General features: G+C 35.4%; 1 protein-coding gene across 3 annotated transcripts; it reads right to left on the bottom strand.

The window, feature by feature from the left end:
- Positions 1 to 6,641: 6,641 nt before the first annotated feature.
- Positions 6,642 to 13,625, bottom strand: LOC121782322 (putative E3 ubiquitin-protein ligase LIN-1). 3 transcript variants are annotated; one of them, XM_042180123.1, is made up of 17 exons: positions 13,544 to 13,625; positions 12,423 to 13,410; positions 12,285 to 12,342; positions 11,866 to 12,204; positions 11,728 to 11,786; positions 10,390 to 11,631; positions 10,173 to 10,317; positions 9,838 to 10,092; positions 9,456 to 9,765; positions 9,254 to 9,378; positions 9,064 to 9,183; positions 8,859 to 8,990; positions 8,652 to 8,774; positions 8,366 to 8,476; positions 7,755 to 7,898; positions 7,426 to 7,674; positions 6,642 to 6,766 (listed from the first exon to the last, which is right to left on the bottom strand). In XM_042180123.1, the coding sequence occupies exons 2-17, from the start codon at positions 13,340 to 13,342 to the stop codon at positions 6,749 to 6,751; spliced, it is 4,350 nt and encodes a 1,449-aa protein (XP_042036057.1). In that variant the 5' UTR covers positions 13,343 to 13,410; positions 13,544 to 13,625; the 3' UTR covers positions 6,642 to 6,748. The 3 variants fall into 3 exon arrangements, with proteins under 3 accessions (XP_042036057.1, XP_042036059.1, XP_042036058.1); XM_042180125.1 differs by having other exon boundaries at positions 12,423 to 13,325; positions 13,544 to 13,617; XM_042180124.1 differs by lacking the exon at positions 13,544 to 13,625 and having other exon boundaries at positions 12,423 to 13,478.
- Positions 13,626 to 15,453: the final 1,828 nt, after the last annotated feature.

The following is a 15,453-nucleotide window of genomic DNA, read 5'->3' as shown; positions in this document are numbered from 1 at the left end:
AATCTAAAGTGTAAGTTAGATGAAAAGACTTTTATGCACTTTTTAAAAGGAAATGGAAAGATAGAGTGTCTTTTACTCCAGTAGTGTTATCATCCGTGGGGATATAAGATTTTTAAATAATGAATATAAATTATAAAATAAGTAAATAAAAAATTGAGGATAATAAGAATATAATGACGTAGATAGTTAAGAATATTTGTTAATTACAATAAGTATTCACAACATTATAAACACCTAATAACATTATAAACAATATTATCAAAAAGAGAAATGTACTCCTCCCAGCCCATTATAAATGAAATATTTCGCATTTGGCAAACGATTTTATAAGGCTTTAATTTATGATATGAGTGAAATAAAATAAAATACAACAAATGACAAAGGGGAGATGTGTGAATAAAGATCAAACAGCATGTGTTAGTTAGAATGAGATATACTACTCTTTAAATATCAAATCCTTAAATCTCGGGCCCAAAAGAAACGTTTATCTTATCTTTGGATGGAGGTAGTATAACAAACAAAGGAAAATGTGTGTCACGACCGCCCATACTAGGGGTGTTACAAACGAGACGATTGTGACCAAGGGACAAACATTAAGAATAGCATTTAAGGATAACAGTTCATAAGAAAGACTCAATTAGCTTAAAAGAATAATATTTTAGTTCAAAAATATAGTAGCGAAAATAAGGTTTCAAAGAGAGTCAAGGATGACGCCTATGTATGAAGACACAACGCATCCAAATTCCCTATGCCGACTCAACATCCACCGCAACATCCCGCTCAACTTGCACATAGGGAAAACACATGCAGGGTTGAGTACTTGTTGTACTCAATGGGCTCATGCCGAAAACATTTTAATAAAAACAGTTATGTCATCCATACCAGTGATCTCGAGTTTTATGTGTAGTTAAGAAATATCACGAGAACACAAAAATATTTCCAAGTCTGGCCAGACAATCAATCTCCCCACTTTCTCATCAATCATTCAATCACATTCTCTTTCCATAGTGCGACGAAAGTGTGGCCACACTATTCGCCCACGAGACCGGCCGACTAGCAAGGACGGCTCACGATCTCACTTGTGTACACAGCCTGATAGGGTTTGCGGCCCTACTCAGACCCGAATTCGTTTCATTCATTCATTACAGCCATATAGCCTAACAGAGCAAGCTCAGACGAACTACGCATCAGGCAACAATCTCATAAACAAAACATTATGGCATGACATAACACTTTAAACCACCCTTATTTCTCCATAATCATACTTTTGAAAGCGTAAAAGAGTTTAGTAAAAGAAAGCCCACCTCGTTTACTTAAACCATTCAATATCCATTTAAGGCAACCCTCGTTCCTCGAGCTCACGTATACTCAATCACCCTTGCCAACGACAACACAATCAGTCTTTCATAACATTATATTATCATGCATGTCCTATTGTTCCCCTTTTTTATCGTTCTCTTACCATCCCAACATTCACCAACACAAGAAAGACATGTCATAGTACTTTTCTCAAATCACACATGCATCACGTCATAGGATACATTCCTAAAACATACATGCATCGTATAATTCACTCAACTTGGCAACAAGTGATATTTCCACATAACAACGAATATGGCAGAACTGCGCAGTTGGTTTGTAAAATCACCAAAAATCCATCTGTCCTCATATGATGCTAAAATTTGGTCACAACACAGTAGACACATCTAAGTTCACCCAGTTAAAATTTCACACCGAAATCATATCATTTGATCAGTCAAAACATTTATGCAACTCTCTGATCGGAACATAAAAATTCTGGCAGCACTGCGCAGTTTATTTGAAAAATTCGCCAAACATTCATCCGATGTCTAATAAGGCTGAAATTTTTACAAGACTCAGAAGACACTTCAGATTTTCATCTAGTTCAAGAATAACATCAAACGGAGGTCATTTAGTCGGTCAAACAGAATACGAAACTTTCTAGGCGAGAACACAAGTTTCTGGCAGCATTGCGCAGTCAACTTCAAACATTTTTCAAAAATTCATTTTTCGCAAAAAGGGCTGAAATTTACACGAGACATAGAAAACACCTTGTAATTAACTCAGTAAAATTTTCATACCAAAATTCGATCGTTTGATAGGTCAATTACATATTAGAAACTACTGTTCGAACGTCACAGATTTCAGACTCACAAATTCGAAATTCGGGTTTCTTCCTCAAACATCCAAATACAAATTCTCATGCTTATAACACGCAATCATTCTTGATAAGACTCTCATAAACATGTTTACACATAAACTTACATTATTCACCAAGGATTCAAATCAAACTCCACATAAACTCATTTAAAATCGCATATTCATCCAAGTTCTCATGCAAACACAAATTCCTACCGATTAATTTTGCGATATATGATTCCTACACTACTATATGCATGTAGGGATCAAGAACATGGTTCAATGAAGGAGATGAGAAGAAAATCTTAGTTATACCTTTTCGAATCAAGAAAAACGAACGGTAGAAACAAGCGTTGGCACGATTCGTCGGGAACTCTTGAAAATCCACTCCAATTGATGCAAGAAACAAGAATTGAATGGAGGATTTTTGGAGAGATTGTAGAGAGGGAGGGGGGAAAAAACGTGTGGAGTGAGGGAGAATGGGGGCTAGGGTTTATATTAGAGATAGGGATGACTTTAGAGATAGGGATGAATTTAATTATAGATAAGCTTGGAATTAGAGATAAGGATTACCTTATCCATTAACCACTATATATATGTATGTAACATGTAGTTTCATGGTGTGTGGAATAAGAGGAGCCATATTTTCCTATCAAACAAGAAAGTCTCCCTTCTCTCATATACTTCTACAAATCAATACCAATAAATAAAATCCCACAAATAAAAGAAAGGCAAGGTTTCGAAAATTATGGCTAGAAATTCAATAAGGAATTTATTTGGTATTTACTTGGAGAGGAATAGATTCACAATTTAGGAAATAAACAATGAACATTCCATAAACAAGGGAACAAAATAAATTAAATCTCCAAGTAGGAAATACTGAGGGAGGGGCGAAAATTTGCTTAATTCGCCGCAAGGAAATAATTCAACTCTTAATTTAATTGGGTGAGGGAATAAAATGTGGCAAGATTTAATTGGATTTAAAATAGCTAAAGGAAATCAACAAGGTACCAATTAAATCAAAGAAACTAATTCATCCTCCTAATTAAAATAGAGAATATTCGAAACTCACAAAAAATAATAGGTTAGAGTTCGAATCTCATGTAGCACAATTTAGGGATAATTTGATTTGGATTTAATTTGGATGAATATCCCAAAACAATTAATTAAATCCAAGAAAGAATAAATCTTCCAATAATTGGAGGGGCCGACAATAACCACTTTATTTGGCTAGAACAAGATGCATGATCTTATTTAAATTGATTTTCCCCAAATTAGAATATAAATATAAAAGTATCAAATACTTCATTCCATATCACCCACGATATTTATGTCACATAATTCACTTAATCTCATAGAAGCAATCAATTTCATAATTGAAATTTCAAATCAACTTATTAAATAAAAGTCACAAAATTCTGGGATGTTACAATGTGTGACTAACCATTTTTTTCCTGTTTTAATCATCCAATACAACCCAAGATCATCTATAAATATCTCATTCATCACATTTTTTTACACAAAAAACTATTCCCTTCGTCCCTTAAATTTTGTCACATTTTTCTATTTCCGTCCGTCCCACAAAATTTGTCACATTTCACTTTTTATCATTTTTGGCAGTGGACCTCATATTCCACTTATTCGTTCCAACTCACATTTTATTATAAAACTAATATATAAAAGTAGGACCCACTCTCCACTAACTTTTAAACTCACTTTCCATTACAATTCTTAAAACACGTGACCAATCAAAATGTGACAAAATTTAAGGGACAGATGGAGCATGTTTAACTTATTTGTCTCTAACACATTCTCATTCTCCACAAAGCCTTCGATTTTAGGATTTAGGATCTTGTCACTTGTAAATTGTAATTTTAGGATTTCATACTAATTTTTAGCCAATGGACAACTTTTCCTTCAAAAAAGATATCATACTAATTTTATCCAACTGACATTTTTTATTAGTATAGATTTCTTTACTTTGTTTTGAGTCTTCCAATATATTTTTAAAATAAAATTAATTAATTAATTAGTTTTTGAAGTCAATAACATGCTAGCTTCTTGAATAAATTTTAAAACACATTTAAATAAATAGTGCACTACCATTTTTTAAATTAAATTATTAAATTTATATATTGATTAGCCTTGTATTTGGGTTTAAATTGAAATTGTGATAGAGAGTTTAGTTTGTTTTCCATTTATTTAGGTTAAAATTGAGATTTAATCATTTATTGCAATACTTTTTCTCGAATTAATTCACAAGTCAAACGACAACACAAATATGTAATGTTTACAATTTTCATTATATTTACTCAATTAAAGTTTTTTATTCTTATATTTTTATTCTCCTCTAATTAATTAAACAATACTACTAAGTTTTTAGATTAAATTACGGAATAGGATGAAATTATATATATTTTAAACTAAATCTAACTTATAAAGTTTGTATAACTTTTTAATATAAAGAGTAGTGCAAATTGTCACATTATTCAAAACAACCAAGATGCATAAAGTATTATCGTTATTTTAAGTGATAATTTACTTTTTATACGTATATGTGGCAGGAAGGAAGAAATTTATTTTTTCCAATATTAAAAAATAATTTAGTCTTTGTCCATGTATATCAAATTATGTTATGGTCTGAAATTAAACAGAAGAAATAAATAGTCAACTAAAATGGGATTATTGGATAATACAAATTTACTATCTTGACTTCTCAATGAAGTTTAAAATTTTTATGATTTAAATTATTCATATATTTAATGTGGATATGTTTAATATTCCATATATTTTTCAAATTAATTTTTTATAATTAAGATATTAAATTTATATATTAATTTACCTTTTATTTGGATTAATGACTACCATAACATTGTCAATAAACATTTTTACTTACACATATTTTGTATCTATTATTTAAAACTTTTAAGTCCTGTGGATATTAATATTAGTGTGTTTTAAAAAGATGATAGAAATAATAAATAATTAAATTGTAGAGAAAAACAAAGTAAAAGAAAAAAAAATCTCTTTCTAAATTTAATCACAAACTCTGAGTTGGCATGTGTAACAATTTGGTAATGTTATGGCTTTGGACTTTTGTATGACACATTTGTAAGATACTATTATTAGTTTAATAAGTACTTTTTTCTATCTAATCAAATATAGAATGTTTGTTTTTCGGTACGAGACTCTTTGAGTTTCATTGACTCATTTTGTCTTTTTTATCATTTTATAATAATGGAGTCATTTTCTTTTTTTAATAGAAGGGAACACATTTTTTTTACTTTATTCTTCTACTATGGAACAAGGGAAGTAATTCTTCGTCTTCCTATTATGAAACAAGGGGAGTATTATTTTGCGAAGAAGCGCGGAGGGAGTAATTCTTAAAACTCTACCATAGACTTTGTAATTATGGACGAATGGAATAGCTTTTCCTGCAACTTAAAACTGAAAATCTACATGACTTTGTAATGCTGGAATGATTGAAATTTGACCCGAGTGGCATATAGATTGAGTGAATTTTTAGTTTCTGAAGATTCACACAAGTGTACTACTCCCTCCGTCCCACATAATTTAACTCAGTTTTCCATTTTGGACCGTCCCACATAATTTGACTCATTTCACTTTTACCATTTTTGGTAGTGGACCCCACATTCTACTAACTCATTCTTACTCACATTTAATTATAAAACTAATATATAAAAGTACGACCTACATTCCACTAACTTTTTCAACTCATTTTTCATTACATTTCTTAAAACTCGTGCCCGGTCAAAGTGTCCCAAATTATGTGGGACGGGGGAGTATTATTTATCAAAAATCCTGATTTAAAAAGGAAATGGAGGGCAAAAAAGAATTTTCACAAGCAAATGAAAAAACCCTAATCCACCGACGCGCCTCTCAACTTTCTCACTGCCACTCGTCACTCTCCCTTATATAGTCGTCGTCTATCGCTCCTAAAAATCGATCCCAATGTTTCTTTTTCTTAATCTTCAAAATGAATACTCATATTTGCTAGTTTTTTGTTCTTGATTTCAATTTCTGGAACCAAATGATGAAGTTGGATGTCAATCTCACGACGGTCGTCTGATCTCTTTGATGCTATCATACTCCAATTTCCTGATGGATTTCTACATTCTCAATCAATCTCTACCTTCTTTTTTTCACATTTTACCAAAGTTTCATTTCAAATTTCAATCATCCATGTTTTGAACAGAAATTGGATGTGTTTTAGATTGGTAATTAAATGGGGCTGAAGTTTGACTCTTGGGCGTACAATCCAATGCCTTTGGGATGAATGCAGCACCCTATATCAATTCTTCCCCTTTGGATCTATTTTGGTTGGGTTTTTTCTCTGATCCCATCTCAATTTTTCATGAGGAAAACATCTACCTTAAATAAATTTTCCAATTCAACTATACAAATCATGATAATTAATAAAATTAAATGCGAAAAATTAGCTGCATATTAGTACTATTAATGGGATATCAATTCATTATTTCTTTAGTCAAATATAATCAGCACTTACTTACATTGACATGTAATTTGTTGACATCTGCTTGGCTCAAGTGCTGGTTCAGAAATTTTATTATTCCAAACTCCAAATCTGCAATAATCCAGTCAAATAGGGTCAGATGCCAAATGGTGAACAGACTGTTTTTATTGTAAATTGTTAGAAAAAATTATGGAATTTAGTTCAATTTTTTCCTAAACAATGTGAAATTTGGATTTGTTTTAAAACTATGTAGCTATGCTATGACATTTTTTGGTCAAACTGAAACAGTAGTGAAGATCATATGTTGAGTTAAACTATGTTGGTCCATTCATACAAAGAACAATGCTGTTTGTTTAAATTCACCTACAATAATTATACATATGTAACCAAAAAAATTTCAATGTGAGATAAATTGCTAAACAAAATTAAACAAAACAAAATGTTTTTTTTATTGATTTCAAAAATTTTGAACATGGTAAAGTTAGACCAAACAACATGTTTTTCCGGAAAATTTGCTTTTTTATGATTAGGTATGGTTTATGTTGGGTCCTTAGTTTGTTTAAAACATTATCATTATGTCAAAAGGAACAAAAATTATGAAATTTGGTTGAATTTTAGTCTATCCCAAGAGGTTTAATTTGAGTGAAATATCTGTTGATAGAAATTTTACGTTGACAAAACATCTAACCACTTAAAACTACGAATGCTGAGATACGATGACCGAAGTTGTATCTAAAAATCCTAGGTTTAAAATATGTAGAATATGTTACCTGTAGCCTGCCATCGGATGTTCCTGCGAAAAGCTTTTGACCATGGGCGTCCGATACAATCGACGTGATTCTTGCATGCGCCACGTCCATTTTGATATACGCAATCTTGGCGATTCTTTCTTTGAGCCACACTTCTATGATCCCACATTTTGTGGCTGTGAATATGAAGTCATTGTTAACACTGCATTGTTGCACCTCCACACCGGTTGCCAAAGATCCCACAACCGCCTTGTTAGACAGTTTGAACACCTAATCCAATCTCACATTTTTATAAGTGGGAAACGAACATGTACTCATCGCTTCAGACAACGAAGGAGCTTGTATCGTACCTTTCCGGCTATACCATCGACAGGGGTGCCGCTGGCGTATAGAAGGCCGTCTTGGATTTGCAAGGAGTAGATTGTTTGTTTACCTAATAATTTTTTGGTGCCGGAGTAGAATGATGATGATGTGTATGTCTTTAAATCTACCTCCTGTTATCACCCCTTCCACATTAATTCTATAAAGATGAATAATTATAGACTAAAGTTCAAAATTAGTCTCGTGCCATTCGTCCAAAAAAACTTTATGGCCTGAACAATATGTTTCAGACTTTCAATCCGTCTTTATGGTTCTGTAAAAAATTAACGGTCAACTGCATTTTGACCTAATTGATGAGTTAAATATTGACCAAAATATATTGTCTACGACAAAAAGTAACCCACTTAAAATGTGTAGAGGACCAAAAAAGTTTTTTATGCAAATGTTAGAGATCGGATTTGAACTTCAAGATGCAGTTGATGGTTAATTTTGGATGGAATTGTTAAATGTAGACCAAAACATATTGTTTATGATCAGAAGATAACACAATTAATGTGTAGGACTAAAAAGTTTTTTTTTGAACAAATATACGAGACCAATTTTGAACTTTAGCCGTAATTGTATCATGCATGCATATTACCTGGACAGAGTAACCAGAACAACCACAGTAGAGTTTGTCTCCCTCTAGTTTCATGCACTTCACTTTGTTGTTGAAGCTAATGTTTTTGGGAATGCCTGACCAGTTATAAACCTGTACAATGTTACAGCTTTTGTTTAATCATATATTATAGGTCATGAAATTTATTCAAATTCTGGTACGTCTCGCAACTTTGATTTGGTACTAAACCCATAAGTCTGATTTAATTTGGAGGCAATTAATGTATTTAAGGCAATTAAGCTTTACATAAATGGTAGAGTTTCCAAACCTTAACCCCATTTCCTTGAGAAGAGAAGCATGCCACACTAGCATTGGCTGCTAGAGCCACCACTCCCTCCTTCACATCATGCACTTGGATGCAATGAATCTCTTCCTGTCTGATTGTCCAAATCTATTGTAATAGCAAAAAATGACACAACAATCTTGGTAAATTCTCAATCATAACAAAACAAACAACTCTTGTACAAGGCCTTACTCTGATGGTTTTGTCCAATGATCCGCTGTATAACTTGTCGCACGAAGGAGGAACATAAAGGCACGTCACAGCCTTGGCGTGCTCACGCGCCTCCTGAATCAGCCGCGGAGCTCTCTTTCCAGTGTCCCATACCTGAGGGGAACTATGAATGTGGAGATTGCACAAACTATCAACAATGCTAATCTAAAAACACATTTGTTTTTACCTTTATAGTCCCATCCGAGTGGCTGCTTATTAGCCGGTTTCTGATATGAAGCATCGACAAGATTTCCCCATTCATCGACATATCCAACTCAGGACCTTCAACGCAACACCACAGCTCCGCCTGCACCAAATTTACCTTTTAAGTATATGTGGAAATTCGCAACGACAACACATTTTTAAACACTACTCACAGCATCCATATAGGGCAAGTTCATCAGTGCTTTCATTATATCATGAACCACCGTGCAACTCTTCTTGAGCCGCCTCAACGTCTTCCACATACTTTTCGCGTACGCCCCCATCTCATTCTGCCCTCCTTATGCACGAAATTAAATTAAATTTTAGATTATGATTTTTCATGCTTGATAAGTACTAAAAAGATAATGATCATACTTGGTTCAGTGACAAATCCTCTCAGGGCGAGGGCAGCCAGTATCTTCTCCTCAAGATTCTTCGATGATTGCAGCACGCTGATGAACTTCTCGAGCAAACATTTGCGTGCAACGTCTCTTATGCCACAATCAGGAAAGGTGTAGAGCATGTACATGAGCCACGTAGCCACCACAAGGCTAGACTTGGCGATCTCAATCGAGTTACTTACTAAGCATTCCTCCAAAGCTTTGAAAATCAACCCTTTCTCGTGGTTTGCCAGAACAAACGCAATCCTCTTCTCCCAGTTCCTCGCTGCTTTCTCTTCCTCTTTCTAACACAAATTTCCATAGCAAATTCAATAGAGAATGAAATCTAATAAGCCATAAACAAGACCATTTCTTACCATTTCAGCAAATTCTGCTTCATCAGTATTTTTTTCTTCCCCTCTCATCATAGCATTGTAAGGCTGGTCGAATCCCGCTACTTTAAGCAGCCAACACTCCATATACGCCTTCCTAGAGCCACCAAAATGGCCGGAGAGAGACGACAATGTGCCAAGAGCCATGACTTGAGAAGATGGGAAATCTTTTCTTTGAAGAGCTTCTAGTAACGCTTCCATCGCTTCTTCTCTGTAGATGCTCATCTTTCTCGGAGCAGCCTAAGATACAAAAGGGTACGGTAAATAAGAACCGCAGGAGCAGTTAGCCTCGACTTTACATGAAAGGAAGGAGAACAAACCAACAGATCAAGCTGAAGAAGAAGCGTAGCGATGGCAGGCTTCTGCACCATCGGAGACATTTGCAAGTAAACCAAGAGAGTGTGCATTGTGCTGAATGTTCCTTCATCCTTTATTATCTGCAAAATCTGGTTGCTGAATGTTCTCCTGCAAATTTGGAAGGATAATGTATCAAAAATTCTTAGATTTTTTGAAGTTGAGTTGAGAATTGTGATGTACCTTCCCATCTGAACTAACTCACAAAGAAACTCTATGCAAATCCCTCTCACACTATCATTTCCACCATGGAATAATTCAAGAATTGGAGACAACTCAATCTTGCTTGCTACAATGCTCTTGCATACTGAATCAATTCTGATGCAGCATAAAAGAATCGAAACAATCGACTCTCTTCCATCCAACCGATTAAGGCAGCTCAACAAAGCAGGAATCCCATTCTCCTTTATAACAATCATTGCATTGTGTGATCTCTCACTCTCGTCTCCACCGGCAACGATTTGTTCAAGCAATGCCACTGCAGCATCTTTGGGCGCTACCGCATATCGAAAACCAACATGATCTTCACTCTTCTTGGAAACAATATGGAGTAGAGTTGTTACCAAGTTATGTGAAGAAAGCTGCGAAAACGACGGCCTGAGCAGGTACACAAGTGCTGCTGCCTCGGAGAGTCCTTTCCTCAGCAGATCAGCCAAGCAGTAGAAGTCGGAGTCTATGCTCGTGAGCAGGTCACCAACATGATCATCTGCACATATCAGCTGTGACAGAATATATATGGTTGTTTTGAGCACATCCTTGTTCGTAGATGCAGACAGTATTTCGAGAAATCCATTCACTATAGTTGGTGAAGATAGGTATGAGTTGATTCCTGAGCCTACATTGGATTCTGACCAAATCTTGACTATTTCCAAAACAGCAGCTTCACATTCTTGCAAGTCCTCAGAGTTACAAATGCATAGAATGTAAGGTTTCAACGCGGTGATCACTGCCTCGTTGGAAGTTTGAGATATTACACTGTTGGGCGACGTTGATAGTGTAGCAGCAGCTGCTGTTGTGAATCTTTGAGGCTTATACTCAGCTCCACTGGTTGGAAGTGTTGATGGGATGTCGTTATGGAACGTGCTGCTTGTGTAAAAATTTTGCGGTGTTTCAAGGGAAGAAAACTCCCGAGCGAGCTCAGGGTGCTGGTCTTTCCAAGAGGTGATCAGCCTCTTGAGGACATAGTTGGTTTTGGGGAGAGAGGCTGCGGACAGAGGCTGTCGTGTAATGGGACACGTTGTGTTTCCTCGACTCATCCATTCTTGAATGGCTTTTCTTTCGTATGTCTGGCCCGTCTCCAGTGTGACAGGATCATTGAAAATCTGGCCAGTGATGGGACAAACAAAGTCCTTTGGTGGCCTCGACTTAGGAGTCAAGGGCGACGATATGTAGCTCAGGCTGCAATCTTCGCCTTGATTAAGTGAACTGAAATTCAAGAAATGCAAAACACAAAACATGAATCAGTATTTCGACTTTCTTATATTGTGTAAGCACTGCAGTTGAGTACAGAGAAAGATGAACCTCTTTGGAAGCGCGTATGGCACGTGATGAGTGCTTTTCCTCGGAGATCTAAACTGTTCCTGCTCGTCTATTCCACGTTCAGTGTAAGTCCTCAAAATACAAAAACTACTTTGAAGTAAGGTGAGGTTTAAAACGTACTGTCGTTTCTTCATCCGTGTCGGATGGGCTAATGTTTGAGTCCATTGCACGGGTTGAGAGGAGGCGAAGCATAGATGTTTGCATCGTTCCTGTGCTTCTGGCTGATTTCGGAGATGAAGTCCTTGAGCAAGGAGAACCTGCTGGAGAGCTATTATGAGGAGATTGCCTTCGACTTGTATCCATTAGGCTTTGCCTCTCCACCTCCTTGCTCGACGATCTGTTGCTTCTGCTGCTCAAAACTGACACAGTGTCATCATCCTTTTCTTTTGATCTTTCCATGCCTCCTAAACATCCATCCGAGTCTTCACCAGAATCTTCACACTCCTCCGGATTTTCATCCTGAGAAACGAGAATGTTTCGAGGTGAAAATCATATCCATTGATTGACAGAAGACAAGTGCACAAGTAGGATAGCCTTACAACAACATCCCAGCCGGCAGACTCTTCTGCATTTCCTAAGGTCGAAACAGCCATCGTTCTGATTGAAAAAACGAAGCATCAGTTTAGCTACCTACACAGTGTTTTTAGTCACACACAACTTTCCAAGAGTATGAATACCTAATTGGAAGAGAAGTGGTAGCAAAACCAGCACTCTTGGGCAAGATTGGACCAAATTTCACATAGTCTGGAATTGAACGGATGCTGAAGTCGCGCAGAGGAGTCACGGGAGGCTCAGCGATTGGCAACATTGGGATCGCCCTCCTGCTCGTGGCAGCATCATAGTTCATGCATTCCTTATAATGCTTTGCATATAGCCTTGTATTCTCATCCAAAGATTGGCCATAGAGCTGTTCCAGTTCTTGAATTCTCTCTGCTTGCTCAGGCCTCACGGATAATAGTAAGGACTCGTCGAAACAGTGATCAAAATCAACGGTGAATGACAGGTCCGAGGCATCCGGGATCACATCCATCACCATCCTTTTCCTCTCCTCAGTGTACCACCCAAGAATGGAGTTCATATGAGGGAGAAAAATGGACTTCCATAGCTCGGGAGCAAAATCAATGCGCGAGAAAAAGGGCTCCACGACGAACATTTCAAGGACATGAAGAACTGCACTGTGGCCCTCATTCCTCAACTTGAACAAGTAAGAAAGGTTCAAATGAGCCCAAGCTGAGAGGTATGAGTTAGGGACTCCGGCTGTTTTCTGGGACGAATTCAGCAACGCGCACACTTGAAGCATCTTCTCTGCATAGTCGAGACGAGCCATCTTGGTTTCGGTGTTGGAGGTACTTATCGCCTCTTCAAGGGCATCGATCCCCCAGTCGAGATTGGCTAGAACTGCCTGGTCAGAGTAACGAACCTCTGTGTCGTTGTGGGGGCTCGCGTTCTCAGCTGCTAACCTCTCCGCGCATTGCTCCTTGTGCCGGAGCCTCTGCTCCCTGTCTATCAGCCTGTCTTGGATGAAACTCCCAACACTGGTGATGAGTGATCCAACAATGTCATTTTCTTCCATTTTAAACCTGTAGTTACCAACCATTACTCCTATAAAGTCTCTTATCTCTTTTCCTTTGGCAAAAAAAGATCAAAACTTCATTGCTATAGTTCCTACAAAATAGATATAGCAACAACATACTATAATCAATATCAAAATGCACAATGATCTAACAAGCATTCTGTTAATTTCACTAGAAATATAATCTTTGAAAAGTGACAATTTAGAAGTTAGCATGTTACTTACCTCTCTTGCAACTGTGTGTTGTGTGTGAAAATAGGCACAACTGTGACAATAGAAGCATTGATTTACACACTCAAGTGTTGAATTAGTAAAAGCATCTTCTAAAAATGGATTCTTTGGAAATAAGGACAAAATTGTGGTGACAATAATTTGATCACTTAATTTATGATTTTCTAATTTCATATTGAGACTAAGAGCTCAATAGTTTTGTCCCATGTATCAAAAGCAAAAAGGACTTAGTGATCATGACTGTAGAAAAAATAAAATTATTGTCATGTATTGACAAATATAGTTCATAATGAAAGCCGGCTTCCGTCGGCGTTTGAATTAGCCTTGAGATTCATAATAGTTAATTGATATTGTCACATCAAGTGATCAAACAATAGATTAATGGAGTTCGCTGATACTTGGTTAATTTAATTGATTAAGTAAGCAATTAAGTAAGAAAAAGTTCAAATTAGTTGGAATTTAGATTATAGAGTAGAGGCAAACTCATATAAAATGAAGAGTGAATTATGTTGTCTACAGTTTGATATTTGCACGTTTTTTTAAATTATTTTTAGTACTTTTTTTTATTGTACTCATTTATGTCGGCACACTTCAATTCTTTTCTCTCTCTCTATTTTGCATTTAAATAGTTTTATTTTCTCTACTTTTCTTTATCAAATCATTACGTTGGCACACTCAAAATTTTCAAATTCATCAACATTCAAGAATGAGTCATAATTTATTTTGTTTCCTTTAGCAGTGTTATAATTTTCAACTAGTTATAATATTTCCTTTTGGAGGAAGTTTTACAAATCAATATTTTCATAAATAAATAACTATTCTCAGCACGCTAACAATAAATTTGACTATGCACATTTTTACATATTTATAATACTATTACATACTATAAAAGAATCAAGATAAAAAATAAAAAGATACTCTCCAATTTCCTAAAATAGAAATTATTTCCTTTTTAGTCCATTTCCTAAAAATAGAAACTCTCCATTTCAAAAAATAATTCCACAATCCACCAATATTAATTTCACTACTTTTTCCCTCCACTCTCTTTTACAATTTCCTAATTCCACTACTTATATATAGAATGTTCTATATACAAATCTCTAAAATCTTTTTTATATACTCTATTATTTTGTTTTGTTAGATATTTCCTCCTAACCATATTGTAGAATACTCCATCCGTCCCACACAAGATGACCACATTCTTGAGTGGCACGAGATTTTAGGAAGTGTTGTTAGATGAAATAAAGTAGAAAGAAAAAAGTTAGTTGAATATTTTAATAAGGAGATAGAAGAGATGAGGTTATTTCTAAAATTGGAAAGTGATTATCTTAATTGGGACAAACAAAAAAGGAAATATGGTAATCTTAAATGGAACGGGGGAGTACTTAGTTACATATTCTGAGAACGTGTGTCTAAATATGTTGCGTTTAGTTACACATTCTTAGAATGCGTAACAACCATATTCAGAATTAAAAAAAAGTGTCCTATTAAGGAAACGCGATTTTACATATACGCCTAGTTCGAGAATTTTGCCGATGAACTCCCATCCCATCATAAAATAAACTGTGACAAAATACCAACAATGTTCAAGATATACCAAATATACCAATATTCTAACATTTACAACAATATCCAAAATTCTAAATTGTTCCACAAAACTGATAAATTCATCCATATCACACCTAAATATCCTGAACTTTTCAGTGTCATACCTAAATATCCCAATTCTTCAATATTACAAACACAATATTTCTGATTAACTCGTATTTTGTAGATTAGAGTTGATTAATATGCCTAGCTTGATTATTAGTTTTCTAGTCATTTTTATAATATTTGGTGCTCTATTAACCGTTTCCGTCTCAACTGAGAGAGTGAAGGCGTCAAACTAACGACCTAATGGTTGA

The sequence above is a fragment of the Salvia splendens genome, chromosome 20 (genome assembly GCF_004379255.2).
Source record: "Salvia splendens isolate huo1 chromosome 20, SspV2, whole genome shotgun sequence".
Lineage (NCBI taxonomy): Eukaryota > Viridiplantae > Streptophyta > Magnoliopsida > Lamiales > Lamiaceae > Salvia > Salvia splendens.
The sequence above is the reverse complement of the archived record's forward strand: the minus strand, read 5'-3'. Positions and strand labels throughout refer to the sequence as shown.

Excerpts from the sequence above, each read along its gene's own strand:
- LOC121782322 (XM_042180123.1), bottom strand. The coding sequence starts at position 13,342 with ATGGTTGGTAACTACAGGTTTAAAATGGAAGAAAATGACATTGTTGGA. Across the intron at positions 12,205-12,284 it reads CTGCCGGCTGGGATGTTGTT|GATGAAAATCCGGAGGAGTG; the intron begins GTAAGGCTATCC and ends CTCGTTTCTCAG. Across the intron at positions 8,991-9,063 it reads ACTCGGATGGGACTATAAAG|GTATGGGACACTGGAAAGAG; the intron begins GTAAAAACAAAT and ends AGTTCCCCTCAG.